This window comes from Phascolarctos cinereus, unplaced genomic scaffold, assembly GCF_003287225.1.
Source record: "Phascolarctos cinereus isolate Bilbo 61053 unplaced genomic scaffold, phaCin_HiC Scaffold_4;HRSCAF=312, whole genome shotgun sequence".
Classification (NCBI taxonomy): Eukaryota; Metazoa; Chordata; class Mammalia; order Diprotodontia; family Phascolarctidae; genus Phascolarctos; species Phascolarctos cinereus.
Genome location: NW_027555847.1, coordinates 29032600 through 29047397, shown reverse-complemented (window position 1 = coordinate 29047397; position 14798 = coordinate 29032600). Strand labels below are relative to the sequence as shown.

At 39.5% G+C, this 14798-nt stretch overlaps 1 protein-coding gene across 1 annotated transcript in view; it reads left to right on the top strand.

Moving 5' to 3' along the window:
* The window catches only part of ADAMTS9 (ADAM metallopeptidase with thrombospondin type 1 motif 9), a 191988-nt gene that overhangs the window by 55557 nt on the left and 121633 nt on the right, over positions 1 to 14798 (top strand). Inside the window, 5 exon segments of the mRNA XM_020978321.2 lie at positions 2812 to 2957; positions 10714 to 10895; positions 10984 to 11120; positions 12316 to 12433; positions 12708 to 12803. Of these exon segments, the coding sequence (XP_020833980.1) occupies positions 2812 to 2957; positions 10714 to 10895; positions 10984 to 11120; positions 12316 to 12433; positions 12708 to 12803 (679 nt within the window).

Below are 14798 nucleotides of genomic sequence, written 5' to 3'. Positions count from 1 at the left end.
TTTAAATGCTAGCTATATTTATAATTATGATTATTACTAAAGAAATGTTAGACTAAGGCAATAATATAAAACATAGACATACACTACCCACAATTATGAATTAGTTCTGCAAAAACCCAATTCTGAGAGAAATACTGTTACAAACATTGTCATGAACAAGTGATTGGATGACATTAGCATGATATCATTATGTTACCATGACATTGATTTGGTTATGATTCACTGACAATGTTTTTAAGTTCTTTGGTTAGGGTCGTGTTGGTTGGGTAGAGTAGAGCTCATAATATGGCCTTTAACTCTGGACCCAGAATTCTACATATTGATAAAGATGTTAGGTGGCACAGAATAATAAAAATAGCAATAATAACAACAATAGTCAACATTTATAAAGAATTTTATAATTTACAGGGCAGCTAGGTGGCGCAGTGGATAGAGTACCGGCCCTGAAGTCAGGAGGACTTGAGTTCACATCTGGCATCAGACTAAACACTTGACACTTACTAGCTATGTGACCCTGGGCAAGTCACTTGACCCCAATTACCTAAAAAAAATAATAATTTTATGATTTACAAAACACTTTACCTATAGTATTTCATTTGACCCTTATCCTTATCACAGCCTTGTGAGGTATAGGCTATTATTATTGTTGTTGTTGTTGTTGTTGTTATCTTCATTTTGTTTTATTTATTATTATTTTCATCCTCATTTTATAGCTGAGGAAATTGAGACTGAGATTAAACGACTTGTCAGGGTCATACAGCTATTAAGTATCAGATTTAGGACCTGAGCTCAGGTCCTCACTTAAGGAATGTTTTATCTACCACACTAGGTAGCTGCCATCATTTATTTAAAAGTGCCTGAAGCCTCTATGCAGTAACCTTAAGACCAGCACCCAAATATTAGGATACAGGCAGAGTGTAATTAATTGTCACCTTTGTAGGAGAGAATGCCCTGGAAAGTAGAAAACGTGTAAGTCCACAATTTCAATATTTATCTCTATTAAAAAAATCAAGGGACAGACTTGAGTGTTTCACCTGCCTTGTATTTTTGTCCCTTTCCCTTTTATTCCCTCACTGTGTTCTTATTTAGGCCAACTTTTCACGTTCCTCTAAGCCCCTGACCTTCTATCACTCCTGCTGCCTCCAGTGCAGCATGGAGCCTCTAATGGGAAAATGAGATGAGGAGTTTTCCTGAAGCTGCCCGCCCGCCCGCCACCAGCTCCACTTCATCGATCTGAGCCCCAGCGGGGGAGACCCTCCTGCTGCTGGGGCTGCCACTCTTCTTTTGTAAACTTCCTCCTGTGACCTCCACAGCCTGTCAGGGCCTTCACTCCTTAACAATGGGAGAGAGTTGAAATCAGCTCCTTTACCCCCCTTCTCCTGCTGTGGAGTTTTAAAAACATCAGGATTCTTCTTCCTGTTCTAGCCCTTCAAAGTGAAAATGCCTTCCCCACCCCCAACTTGAAATCACTCACGAAGAAGCAGTAAAATCTGGGCTTTTCCCAAAGTGAAATGTCCTCTTTAAAGATGTCTCATCCGGGATGACACTGGAGAAAAAGTTTACGGGAATTAGAGAGCTGGGTTTTTACAGGGTAGGAAGGGCAGTCGAGGTTGATTATGGCACTAAGAAAGATTTGGTCTTTTATTACCTGAGGTTGACAATAAAATGCAAGCATGGTACTCCCACTTTCTCACATTGACCCTAGACACTAGCCAATGGAAAGAGTATCCATAAACCCAGTCAATAAATAGGTAACCTATTCTGGCTCTGTAGAATGCACAGCCTATTCAATGGACTCATCCATTGAGGGAAATCACTGATTTTAAGATGGCCCACTGAGAGAGAACCATCTAAGAGCTGTCCACTTCTGCTAAAATGGTTATGCATTTGTGTGTGTGTCCATATATATCCGTATAATCCAATACATGTCCATACAATCCAATCCAGTTATCACTTATAAATGTACACTGCAGAAAAGGCATCCTGTAGACTGATATGTTGGATCCCACAGTAGAGTGTACCATCCTTGTGGGCAAGGACCTTTCAGTTTTTATCTCTTTTTATACCCAGCACATTTTTTTTGATTGGGCTTAAATTTCACTGAAAGAAGGAAATTCGCTGTTGAAGGAATTCCAGAGTTCCAGAATGCAAGTCTGCACCTGCTCTGTTATCTATAGGGAGAAAGTCAGCTGGGGCTCTCAGAGTTACATGATTTGCCCAGGATCACATGGCCAGCATGTGTCAGAGTTGGAACTTGAACTAAAGTCTGTCCTTCCATGAGGATGATTTTCTATCATTTATCCACATGGCCTCTCTGCTTGGCACAGAGTAGATGCTAAATGTATCCCTGTTAAATCTGAGATTGCCATTCATTTATAGTCTGGGGGTGTGTGTGTGTGTGTAATATCTAGTATATCAGTAGTTATCTGCGTGTTGTTTACCTCATCATAACGTGAGCTTATTGAAAACAGAGATGATGCTTTTGCCTTTCTCCGTATACTCAGTGTTTAGCACAATGCTTGGCATGTAGTAAACACTTAATAAATACTTGCTAACTGTCTACTGGGTGCTTCTGTCTACTGGGAGGGAAAGTCTATGACACATAAACTGATCAAGGAGCTCACCGGGCAAGCTCAGTAAGTACATGGCTAAAAACCCAGCCATTTTCCCCTTAGAGGTTCATAAACCAAATCAGAAAACCTTATGAGTTGGGGAATGGGAAGAGGTGGAATTAAAAAAAAATAAGAAATATTTGTTCAATATTGCCTTCAGTGTGGAAAAACTCACTGAGGTCTCCTTTATTGTCCACAGCACTGCAAGTATGGATTTTGTGTTCCCAAAGAACTGGAGGGACCTCGGACCGATGGATCATGGGGAAATTGGAGTCACTTTGGGACCTGCTCAAGGACCTGCGGTGGTGGCATCAAAACAGCCACTCGAGAATGCAACAGACCTGAGTAAATACTGCCACCTTTCCTTCTGTCTAACGTGGATGGTAAAAAGAGTCTGGTGTTGACTGAGCCAGCTGCGTAGCGGCTGACAGCTCAGTGGTATAACCTTGCAAAGTGCTTTAAGTACATGTTCTCTTGGGATCCTCATACCAGCCCTGTAAGGAAAGCACTTTGGATATAATATTACCCCCATTTTCCAGGTGAGAAAACTGAGGCTCAGAGAAATTCAAGTGATTTGCCCAAGGTAATAGCCAGTAAGTGGTGGAAGTGGGTTTCAAACCCAGGCCTTTCTAACTTCCTATTAATGGGAGTGTCATTAAATCACAGACTGTCAGAGTTGGAATAGAGATCTAGAGGAAACTGGTTCAATTCTTTCCTCTGATGTTTGCCATCTATGTGGCTTTGGAGAAGTCACTAAGCCTTCTCTGGCTTCCCATTTCCTCATCTATAAAATGAGGTCTTCCTAAGTCTACCCTCTTCATTTTATTTGTGACAGAGCTGAGACCCAGCGAGGGTAAAGTTACTTGCATGAAGTCACACCACACAGCTAGTGAGTGTCAGAACCGGTATGAATGATGTCCAGTCAGTGTTCAGCTGGCACATGAAACCCCACACATTCAGTTCTAATGTGACCAAGTGAGGTCTGTGGCTATTTTTCAAGCCCCTCTCTGTTAGATACTGTAGTAGGAGGTTCGGGCATTAATGTATGTGTGTATGTATGTATGTATATGTATATATACACACATACATATATACATATATATGGAGATATATATATATATATATATATATATATATATGGATATATGGAGACTAGTCTTTGGTCTTGAGGAATTTTGCATTTGCTCGACACTCAGGATGTGCGTATGCAAATAATAATAGTTGATATTTACATAGTATGTAAAAGTCTGCAAAATATTTTTCATATTTCATCTCTTTTAAGTCTTATGACAATTCAGATGAGGAAACTGAGGCTCAGAGGTGCTTGCCTAGGCAATATGCTCCAGAAATAAAATTCAGAACTAGGTCTTCCTGACTGCAGGTCCAGCCCTTTATTTAGCAAAATAGCGAGTGAATGAGACAGCGTACTGTGGGAACAGGTCCCAGGCTATGTAACAATGGCTCAAAGTGCTTGATGAATTTAAAAGCTGAAAATATCCTTGTGGCAGGAAAGAATATTCCTGGAAGAGGGGAGATTTTCAGTTTCCAGTGGGCTGAGAGATTTATAAACCAATCAAAGTGACCAGGTTTGGGGTCAATCAGCTTTGTAGAGGACGTGCCATTTGGGGATAGGCGGCGTCTAGAGAGCAAGAGTCACTCCAAAGTAGAGATAGCTGGCGAGTCCATTTTTCATTTTCTATGAAGTTTTCACTGAGTCCTTGACATATGCTTTTACCAAATGCGGTGATATAAAAGAAATAGAAGACCAAGGTTTGGACTCAAGGAGTAGTAAAATATATGCTCTTCGAAGATAAGAAATGTCTCATTTTTGTATTTGTGCCCTCTGTCACCAACCACTGGGCTGCGCACATGTCAGGCCTTTAAATAGCTGTTGAATTGGGTTGTATCCCCAGTACTCATCACCTATAGTAGGCACTTAATATATGTTTACTAATAATAATAGTTTATTGTCTTACTGGGAGATGAGTAATATCCCTTAAACAACTAGATAGTCCAGCTATTTTTCAAGATTTTAAATTTTCAGTCTTATATAATACTAAATTTATATAATAATAATTATTATGATAGTGAATATTCATACTTTGTTTTAAGATTTACCAAATATTGTATATGTGCATAATACATATTTATATAGTAATTATTATTATGATTGTGAATTTTTTGTTTTAGTTTATAGAGTAGCATATATATGTATATAAACATACTTATAGAATAATTATTATGATAGTGAATATTCATACTTTGTTTTAAGGTTTACAGAACATATACATATTTATATGTATATATTTATATAATATGTATGTATACATATGTATACATATTTATATAATAACTATTGTGATTGTGAATATCCACATTTTGTTTTAAGGTTTACAGATACCATTTATGTGTATTATGTGTATTGACATATGTGTGCATAATATTTATATGTGTATGCATGATATATAGATATGTATATGTTTACAGTCTTATTTGATCTTCATATAGAAATCTTTTTTCATCAGATACTAATTGCTAGCCACCTTACAAATAAAATCTAGTTGCTGGCTGTATGGTTGATGTTTAATTAGTTCTTTGGCCCTTAGCATGCTATGATGAAAGTTTTAGAGCTAGTAGGGCCCTTCCAGGCCACCTAATTTTATGAATGAGGAAACCAAAGCCCAGAGAGGGTAAGGGACTAACAGAGGAAAGAGACTGGATTATTGGGAATATGAGTGTTAAAATATATCTTAACACTCATGTTCCCAGAAATCCAGTTTCCTTCCTCAATTAGGGAAATCAGTTTAAGTGGGGAAATGATTTAGAAGAGAAAAACCAGATCCAAGAGAGAGTAAAAGCGCAGAAAAGTGTTCTTTAGAGGTATTCCTGCAAGAGATAGAGATCCTCCCCTCGATAAGTGATGGGCCTCTTATGGTCACTGACTCCTTCTTAGCTTGGAGACTGGTGTCTTCTCAGGTTCGTAGCCTTTAGAACCTAATACATAGCCCCTTTTAAAACCACATGTATACTTGTTTTTAATGGGCCTGCTGATTTCACATTATTCATCTGAAAGGAATGTTGTGTTTGTTCAGAATCTAGAGACTATGCATTGTCATGATTTTTAAAATAGAGTAATAATCACGTGATTATTGTATATATGGGAGTCAGAGCACAGGGCTTTGAATCCTGACTCCTCTGCTTACTAGATCTTGGGAAAAATCTCTTCCCCTCTCTGGGCCTCCATTTCCTCATCCGTAAAATTAAGGGTTTAGACCATATAATCCCCAGAGTCTCCCTTCCAACTCTAAATCCTATGATCATCTTCTATGAAATAACAGACAGAGTCTAACCATATACATAGAAGCATACTATAGACAATTAGCAAGCAGCATGTGTTGATATAAGCTGGGAGATTGTATGCTTTCTAATTTGAGGAATGGAGGAAGTACCTCCGGTTTGCATTAACAGATTTGGGGAACAGTGTTTGAGATTGTGGGGATGAATCTAGTGCTAGAACTCTGATCAAGATGGAAATTTAGTGACAAAGTACCTCACCATTGCTTTTCTCTTCTCTTCCATTTTGCTTATAAATTAGGACAGCTTCAGTTAGAAAAGAGATAAGTGCATTGGTCTAAATACAAGAGAAGTCATGCTCATTAGGAAACGGATTTCCTATTTAACAATCCTTGTCATTGTAAATGCTTATAAAATTGATCAAAGTGCACCTGGTGCATTATATGTCCTGTCTGTCTATCCATCTGTCTGTGTATCCATCAATTCATCTACCTACCCATTCATGCATTTCCTTCCCTCCATCTCTGGCTCTTTCTATATCTCTCTACCTATCCATTATCCATTTCTCTCCCTCTATCTTTCTGACTCCCTGTCTCTTTTTGTGTCTCTCTGTCTCTGTATCTGTCTCTGTTTCTCTACCTACCATTCCTATCCATCTATGCATCCTATTTATCCATATCTGTAGCTCTCTCCCTGTCTCTTTTTTCTGTCTTTCTCTCTTTCTCCATACATCTATCCATTCATCCATTCCTCTACCTCTATCTCTCTGTCTCTTTCTCCATCTATCTATCCATCCTATTCATCCATATCACTGTCTCTTTTTCTTTCTTTGCCCATCTATCCATTCATCCATTTCTCTCCCTCTAGCTCTTTCTCTTTATCTGTCTTATTCATCTATATATATGTATATATATCTCTGTCTCTTTATCTATCTCCATCCTATCCATCCATATCTCTATCTCTCTGTTTCTCTTTCTTTCTCCATCCGTCTATCCATTCGTTTGTCCTTTTTTGACCAGACCTGTGACATCCTTTGTGTAAGGAGCTCCCAGTGAAGGATAAAGATGCATGTGTGATTTATTTGTGGAGCAGCCCTGTAATTTCATTGCATAGGAAAACTTGCAATGAGGACATTCCCTCTACCAGTGCAGAAGGAGATCTAGCCTTGCCTCCTCTGTAGCTTACTGTCTCCAAAAGTTGCCTGGACCAGTGAGGTTATATGACTTCCTTATAGCTAGTGGAGGACCTGAACTCAGGCCTTCCTGTCTTCAAAGCCAGTTTTTTATTGACTATAAGACATTGTTCTCTATTTACAGAAAAATTGATTTTGCCCTATTAACATTTGGATTCAATATGAGAATTGTTTTCTATTTTTTAAATGCTGAGGTTGGGAGGAATTTCCTTAAAATGTGAAGAATTGGAGGCTGGTGATCGATTTGATGCCACATTGATAGTGGTAGTAATAATAATAACTTATATTTCTGTATGTCACTTTATGGGGAGTATACATAGAGAGTTACATACATGACCTCATTGATGCTCACAGCATCCCTGTGAGGTCAGTGCCATTATCATTAATAGGACATTGAGGCTCAGTGGTCTAAAGCAAAATTTGAACCCAGATCTTGATGACTTAATTTTAACCAGTTATTTGCAGGTCATGGTGAAGCTTTTCTCAGGGATAAGAAACACTTGGGGTTGATTAGCTTTCCCAAGATTTCATTTAAAGGTCACTCAGGATTTCCTTTCATTCTATATTAAGTATAATAACACTACTGAATGACCAGCCTACTTCTATTGTGTTTCATAATGCCTCAATAATACTGAAATAGATGATGACATCCTCTGAGATTTCTTCAATCCCTTGTTTGGTATACATAATCAGAAAAGGATGTTGGGGTTAAAAGTTAGTATTATTTTAAAGTGAGAAGTTCCTCCAAATTGCCAAGGTAGACTAAATGGAAAAAAATGCTAGTGGGCTATTCTATTAAAAAATAGAATAAATTAAATGCTAAAAAATGCTTCCCAACTTCCTCTCCTCCAATACATACATCTATTGATAAATTCAAATAATAATTGCTGATATTTACATAACATTTTAAGATTTGCAAGGCAATTTGCCTCCATGATCAAATTTGAACCCCCTGAGGCAGGTAGTACTATAACATTGTCACCCATATTTTCCCTAGGAGGAAACTGAGGATCAGAAAGTTTAAGTGACTCATCGATGGGCACACAATAAATATGAGAATATAAGAACCAGGAATCGAATTCAGATCTTCCTGATGCAAAATGCCAACATTTTATTCATTTTACCAGGCTGCTTTTCCCGGTAGATAAGTTGAGCCCCAGGAGGACACTTTGTTATATAGCATATAAAAACAAATCCAAGCAACATCTCTCAGGAAACAGGAAAAATTAGATATCTCCTGCATAGTTTTACCTTTATTAATGTGATATTGGTTGTGGGTAAATAAAAAATGAGAATATTCCACCAATGAAGCTAAATCAACTGTGAATAAAAATTTCATTGACTTAACATTCAGATGGTCTATTCAGTAGATGAATGAATCATAAAAAATAAATGACCATGCGTCATTGATTATTTTTAATGCTGTCAAAAAGCAAAGGGAGAGAATGTTAGCCAACTGGTCTCTGCCTCAGGTACGGCTTAGGACTAACTTACTTATAACTGAGTCATCTATTTCGTCAGGGAAGATGAATGATGAAAGCACAGATCCTATTCATATTAGCATGTGGTCCAGGAACTTGCTTCAGCTCCATTCATCTCTGTTTTCATAGCAGCACCTTAAGATTTACAAAGGTCATTACAGATGTTACTTCATTTGATCCTTCCAACAACCTTGTGAGGGAGATGCTGGTATTATTCCTGTTTTACCAGTGAGGAAAGTGAAGCTGAGAGAGTTTAAGTGACTTGGATGAGGTCACATAGCTAGGAAATGTCTGAGGCAGAAGATGATCTTGGGTCTTCCTGCCTCACCCATTATGCCACTTCTAGGTGTCTGGGACAATATGCAAATATGCAAGCTTAGTCGAAATCTTTGGTTTATCCAGAGAGCTGGTTTGTAGCCCAGCCGAGTTTCCCGTCCCAGCTTTGGATCAAGGCCACAGCTACCTGTTGGTGCATCTAGCATCCAGACATTCATTCTACTGCCCTCTTTGGCCCTTGTCCTCACTGCTGTGGCTGGAAGCTACTTAAGAACATTGTAGGGGTCCAATAAATCCTAATTTGAATAAATGGCTGCTATATGAACTCCTTCCTTCCTTCCTTTCTTTCTCTTTCCCTTTTTCTTTCTCTTTCTCTTTTTTCTTTCTTCTTTCTTCCTTCTCCCTTCATTCCTTCTTCCCTCTCTCCCATTTCTCCCCTCCTATCTTTCTTTTCTAAGGAAAGCTAATTTTTGTTAGGAAGATCCTGAAAAAAAAAACTCCTTCTGCAGTGAAAATGTGGGAATCTTCCTATTGACTTCAGGGTGTTTTTGAAGACATCTGTAAAATCTTCCATTTTCCTGGGTAAAACTGTCCAGCTTCTGGCTTCTGAAAGATGTGTTATATAATTTGCTCTCTGGGTCACCTCTGGAAAATGAACATACAGAGTTGCACGCAGAGCTGAAATTTGCACTGATCTGCCTGACAAGACAAAAAAAAAACCCAAACAAAACCATACTCTTGTCAAACAGAAGTTAATGAAACCAGTATGCTTCCACTCACTCTGACTGCCTGGCCCCTCCCTCCCCAGCTCCTACCCCACCCCCCTATTTGGGAGGCAGTGGAAAAAAGCTTTGGCTTTGGAGCAGAGGGCTATGATCAAATCCTGGCTCTGCTGCTTAAAACCTGAGTGACTCTGAGACCTTTTCACCTCTCTGGGGGCTCAGTTTCCTTATTCATAAAAATTGGAATATGAGATTGCATGACTTTAAAAGACCACTCTTTCTCAAATCCATGAGGTCTATCCTTCAATTAAAATTATAAATATAAGAGCTTTCAATTTACTAAAATTAGAGGTTTTATAGGTTTTTTAAAAAAAAACATATTTTAGCTGGTCTCAAAGCCAAGAAGACCTTTGACAGAGGCTTTGTGACCCCTAAGTAAGTTACTTAACCTCTCTGGAATTTCCCTGAGACTGTCAGTTTCACCTGCATTGGGACTGTCCTCACATGAGAGTTCCCTATACCAGTTAAATCCCAATTTAGTCCCAATCCCTATTTTGTTACCATGCTACAAGGGTGTAGTGCAAAGTAATGATCTGATATTACATATGAGGAAGGGAGTGATATCCTCTGGAAGTGGAGAATGCAAAGAGCATATTGACCTGCAGTCAGAGGACCTGAGTTCAAATGTAACCTCTATCATTTACTGCCTATGTGACCTTGGGCAAGTCCCTTTGCCTGAGTCTCAGTTTCCTCATCAGGGAGTTGGACTCAGTGGATTTGAAGCCCCTTTTAGCTTTAGAGATAGGATTCTGTGATTCCATTGTATTGTAAGGCCCTGGGCAGTTTAGTTAAATGGGCCTCAGTTGCCTTATCTTAAGAAAGGAGGTTGAACCAAGACACTGAGCTCTCTTTCATCTCTAGATTTCATATCCTATGTTCCTCTAAACTAATTTCTGCCTCTTGTAAAATGAAGGTCTATAATCTGGGAGTCACAGGACAATTGGCATGGAATTCCTTGTGAATGGTAGGAAATAAGCCATTAGAGATAGGAGAGCAGAGAAAGTGCATTAGAGACAGTGGAGCTGGGAGAACCGCCCATCCCATACCAATATGGCATGCTCTTTGTATTTTCTCAGGCCTCGGAATGGTGGAAGATACTGCACAGGTCGCAGAATGAAATTTAAATCCTGTAACACTGAACCATGTCCTCATCAGAAGAGGGATTTCCGAGATGAGCAGTGTGCCCACTTTGATGGAAAGCATTTTAACATTAATGGCCTACTTCCCAATGTGCGCTGGGTTCCAAAGTACAGTGGAAGTAAGTAGAATGGAAAGCTGATTTCTATAGTAGGTAGTCACTGGGTCAAGGCATGAAATTCCCATCTCCTCCTGTTTCCCTTTCTTAGTTTTGATGAAAGACCGGTGCAAGCTGTTCTGTAGGGTAGCAGGAAATACGGCTTACTATCAGCTCCGAGACCGAGTGGTGGACGGCACTCCCTGTGGACAAGACACCAATGATATCTGTGTCCAAGGGCTTTGTAGGGTGAGTACAGTTATTCATTTCCTTCAGAGGGTTGGCACAATGCCATACAGTAGCTGAATTCAGCCTCTGAACAATGGAAACATAGCCTGAGGACCTTGGCTGATGGCAGACCATCCCCTACATGTTCCGCCACAGCTGTGTTCCATGGAAATGAAATTCCCCTTGCATATGCCCTCCCTTACCTCTCTTTTCCTGAGCATGGTTCCTACCCCTAGGAATAGTATGCCAAGTTGCCTCATACTGTGACTGTTCCTATTTGGAGCCAGAGAGGCAGAGTTGGACAAAAGAGGTCCATAGGCAGGATGCACATCCTGGAAGGACCATCTCATTGGCTCTGCCTCTTCCCCACTACTGTATTTCTCTCAGGGGAAGGCATGATGGCATACTCTGATAGAGTATACAAATAAGTATACTTATATACCAGGCATTCTTAACTTCCTTTGTGCCATTGACCCTTTTAGCAAACTGGTGAAGCCTAGAAATCCCTTCTCTGAATAATGGTCTTAAATGTACAAACTAGAAGCCAATTATGTTGAAAGACAGTTACCATCATACTTTAAAAAAACAAAACAACTTCACAGATTCCAGGTTAAGGATCCCTGATATATATAAAGCAATACAAAGTAATTTCAAGAGTGGAAGGGAGGGCAATAATCATGGGGGGAAATCAGAAAAATCTTCATATAGGAGATGGTACATGTTAATAAGAATAGCCAATATTTATTTATTTGTAATTTTATAGCATTTGTAATCACTTTAAGGATTACAAACCTCTTTTAAAAGATCTTATTTTATCCTCACAACAGCCCTGGGAAGTAGGTGCTGTTACTCTTCCCCTTTTACAGATGTAGTAACCAAGTCAGAGTTGAAGTGACTTTCTCAGAGTCATGGAGCTAGAAAGTGTCAGAGATAAGACTGGTAACACTGATCTTCCTGAGACCACCTGAGGTCTGCTTTGAAGAAAGATGAGTCTATGAGATGCAAGGAAGAAGGAGAGCATTCCAGATATGGGAGGCTGCTTTTACGGAAGCATGCAGGTGGGAGATGACATGTCATGTGTAGGAGATGCTGGGCAGGCCAGTTTGACAGGAATGGAGAATGTGTGAAAGAAGTAATAGGTAATAAGACTGAATGTACGCCTCCTTATCTTTCAGTTTCATGCTTACTGTTTGTCCAAATGTTTTCTCTCTTAAAGCAAGCTGGATGTGATCATGTATTGAACTCAAAGGCGCGGCGAGATAAATGTGGGGTTTGCGGTGGCGATAACTCTTCGTGCAAAACCGTGGCCGGGACATTTAATACCGTGCATTATGGTAAGAATCTGGTTTTTGGTGCCAAAAGGAGAAAGATGCCAAAGTTAAGCATTTTTAACCGCATGTAATGTGCAAAAAATTAACATCAAGTGTGAAGTCAGCGAAATGGTGCTCTCTTCTACATCTGGTTATGAAAAGCTACCATTCAGAGGGAATTTGGCTTGTGGATTTGAATTCTAGCTCCTCTTTCTTTGTTGAGGGACAACTTGTCTTCTTTTGTTTAAAGGAGACAAACTGGTCAGGACCCTCCTGAATGACTTTCATGTTTTTTTAGGTTACAATACTGTGGTCCGGATCCCACCGGGTGCTACCAATATTGACGTGCGACAGCACAGCTTCTCAGGGAAGGCAGAGGATGACAACTACCTAGGTGAGATGAGTAGGTGTTAGGCCTCTATGGCCTACACAGCCCTTCTTGTTTACAGAAAAAAAAAATTGGCAAGTCCAGTGAGGATAGTCTGGCCTCTCAGAGGCCATTTGGAGATAGGGTGACTCTTTCGGTGAGGAAGATTTTCTTTTAAATTCATAATTCTTCTCCCTAGTAGGTTCATTTTCAGCTTATATATTTTAATATTTCAGAGCTGTACAAATCAATTTTCACACCTTTCATGATGGGGAGTAGAAAATTAAAAATAAACAAAACAGACCACAACCCTGTGATCATTTTTAATGTACTTGGCATGACTGTTCAGAGGGAATTCATTATTCTCATTAGGTTTGGTTTTTAAATTTTTGAGTTGATTTATCTGTTTAATGTCTTTTTATGCCATCATAGAATTATATATTGTTAGATGAAGAAACTGAGGAATAGTAAAGGAAAATTGCCCAAGATCACTCAACTAGGGAGTAGTGAAGCCAGGCCTCAGAGAGAAGTCTTCATGAGCTCTGGCCTCCTGCTCTTCTGCTCAAAGGGTCATTTTCTTGTTAAACTTTTAAGGTCATATCTGGATCTGAGTCACTGTCTAAGGCTGGATTTGAAGGATCTGGGAATGTTTAGCCTGGAGAAGAGAAGGCACATGATAACTATTTTCCATGATAACTATTGAAGGGCTATCATATGGAGGAGGCATCAGGCTTGATCTCCTTGTTCTGAGGGAAGAGTTCGGGTAATGGGTAGAAGTTGCAAAGGGGGCAAATTTAGATTTGAGGTTTGGAAAAGTTTCCTAATGACTAGAATGATCACAAAATGGAAGAGGCTGCCTCAGTAGATTCCCTCCTACCACGGGTCTTCCAGCATAGAAGGTCTCTTGTCAAGTATGGCATAAAGAGAATCCTTTAAAATAAAATGGATTGGATTAGGCAGCCTCTGGGAATGCCTTCTAAGTCTGAGATCCTCTGGTCCTCTGAACTGAAGTAATCCAGTGTCATTATTATTAAAAGTTTGATCTTGGACTTCAAACCAACCATGAAAATGATGATCAGTCTAAGAAACAGTTGGGGAACCTGTGGCCTCGAGGCCACATGTGGCCCTCCAGGTCCTCAAGTGCAGCCCTTTGACTGAACCCAAACTTCACAGAACAAATCCCCTTCATAAAAAGATTTGCTCTGTAAAACTTGGACTCAGTCAAAAGTTCACACCCAAGGACCTAGAAGACCACGTGCAGCCTCAAGTTCCCCACCCCTGGTCTAAGATAGCCCCAGAACTAAAACATATCAACACTGATGACAAGGCAGTGGCTTTAAGTGGAAATTAATCCATGCTATTTCTTCCTTTTATAACAATTTTTTGGGGTTATCTGTGTTTAAATTTGCATTTTACACTCCAGCTGCTATGGCTTAAAGACTATATGTTGGTATATTAACCTGTGAAGGAAATAGCTTTGCAGGACAAAGGACAGGGATTATGTAGGTGTGTTGGGATGCCCTGTAATCTGTAGTTATAAACTTCATTTTCTTCATTAACAGAGTAACTAGACTGAGAGCAGGGCCATAGACATAGACTCCTTAGATTCCAGCAAATCAGTTTGACAGTGTCATGTATGCTGCATTTAGAGGGCAAGATGGATATGGGGACTGGATGACTGTATGATTGGATTTAGATTTAATTAGATTCAGACTAGTTAGATGGCCCAGCCCAAAGAGCGATCTCTAAGGAGTAATGTGATCTTGGAGGGAGATTTCTCATGAAGGTACCAGAGATCTGTCCTTGGTCCTATTCTATTTAGCATTTTTTTTTTTATCAGTGGTTTAAGTTAAGCCATAGAAAGCATGCTTGTCCTATTTGAGATGTCCTGGCTCCTAACCTACTTTTCTGGGCTTATCCTTTGCAAACACTAGATGGTCCAACCAAACTGGGGTTCTCGCTGCTATTCACACAAGACATTCCATCTCCTATCTTTGTACCTTTGGATAGGCTATGCCCCAT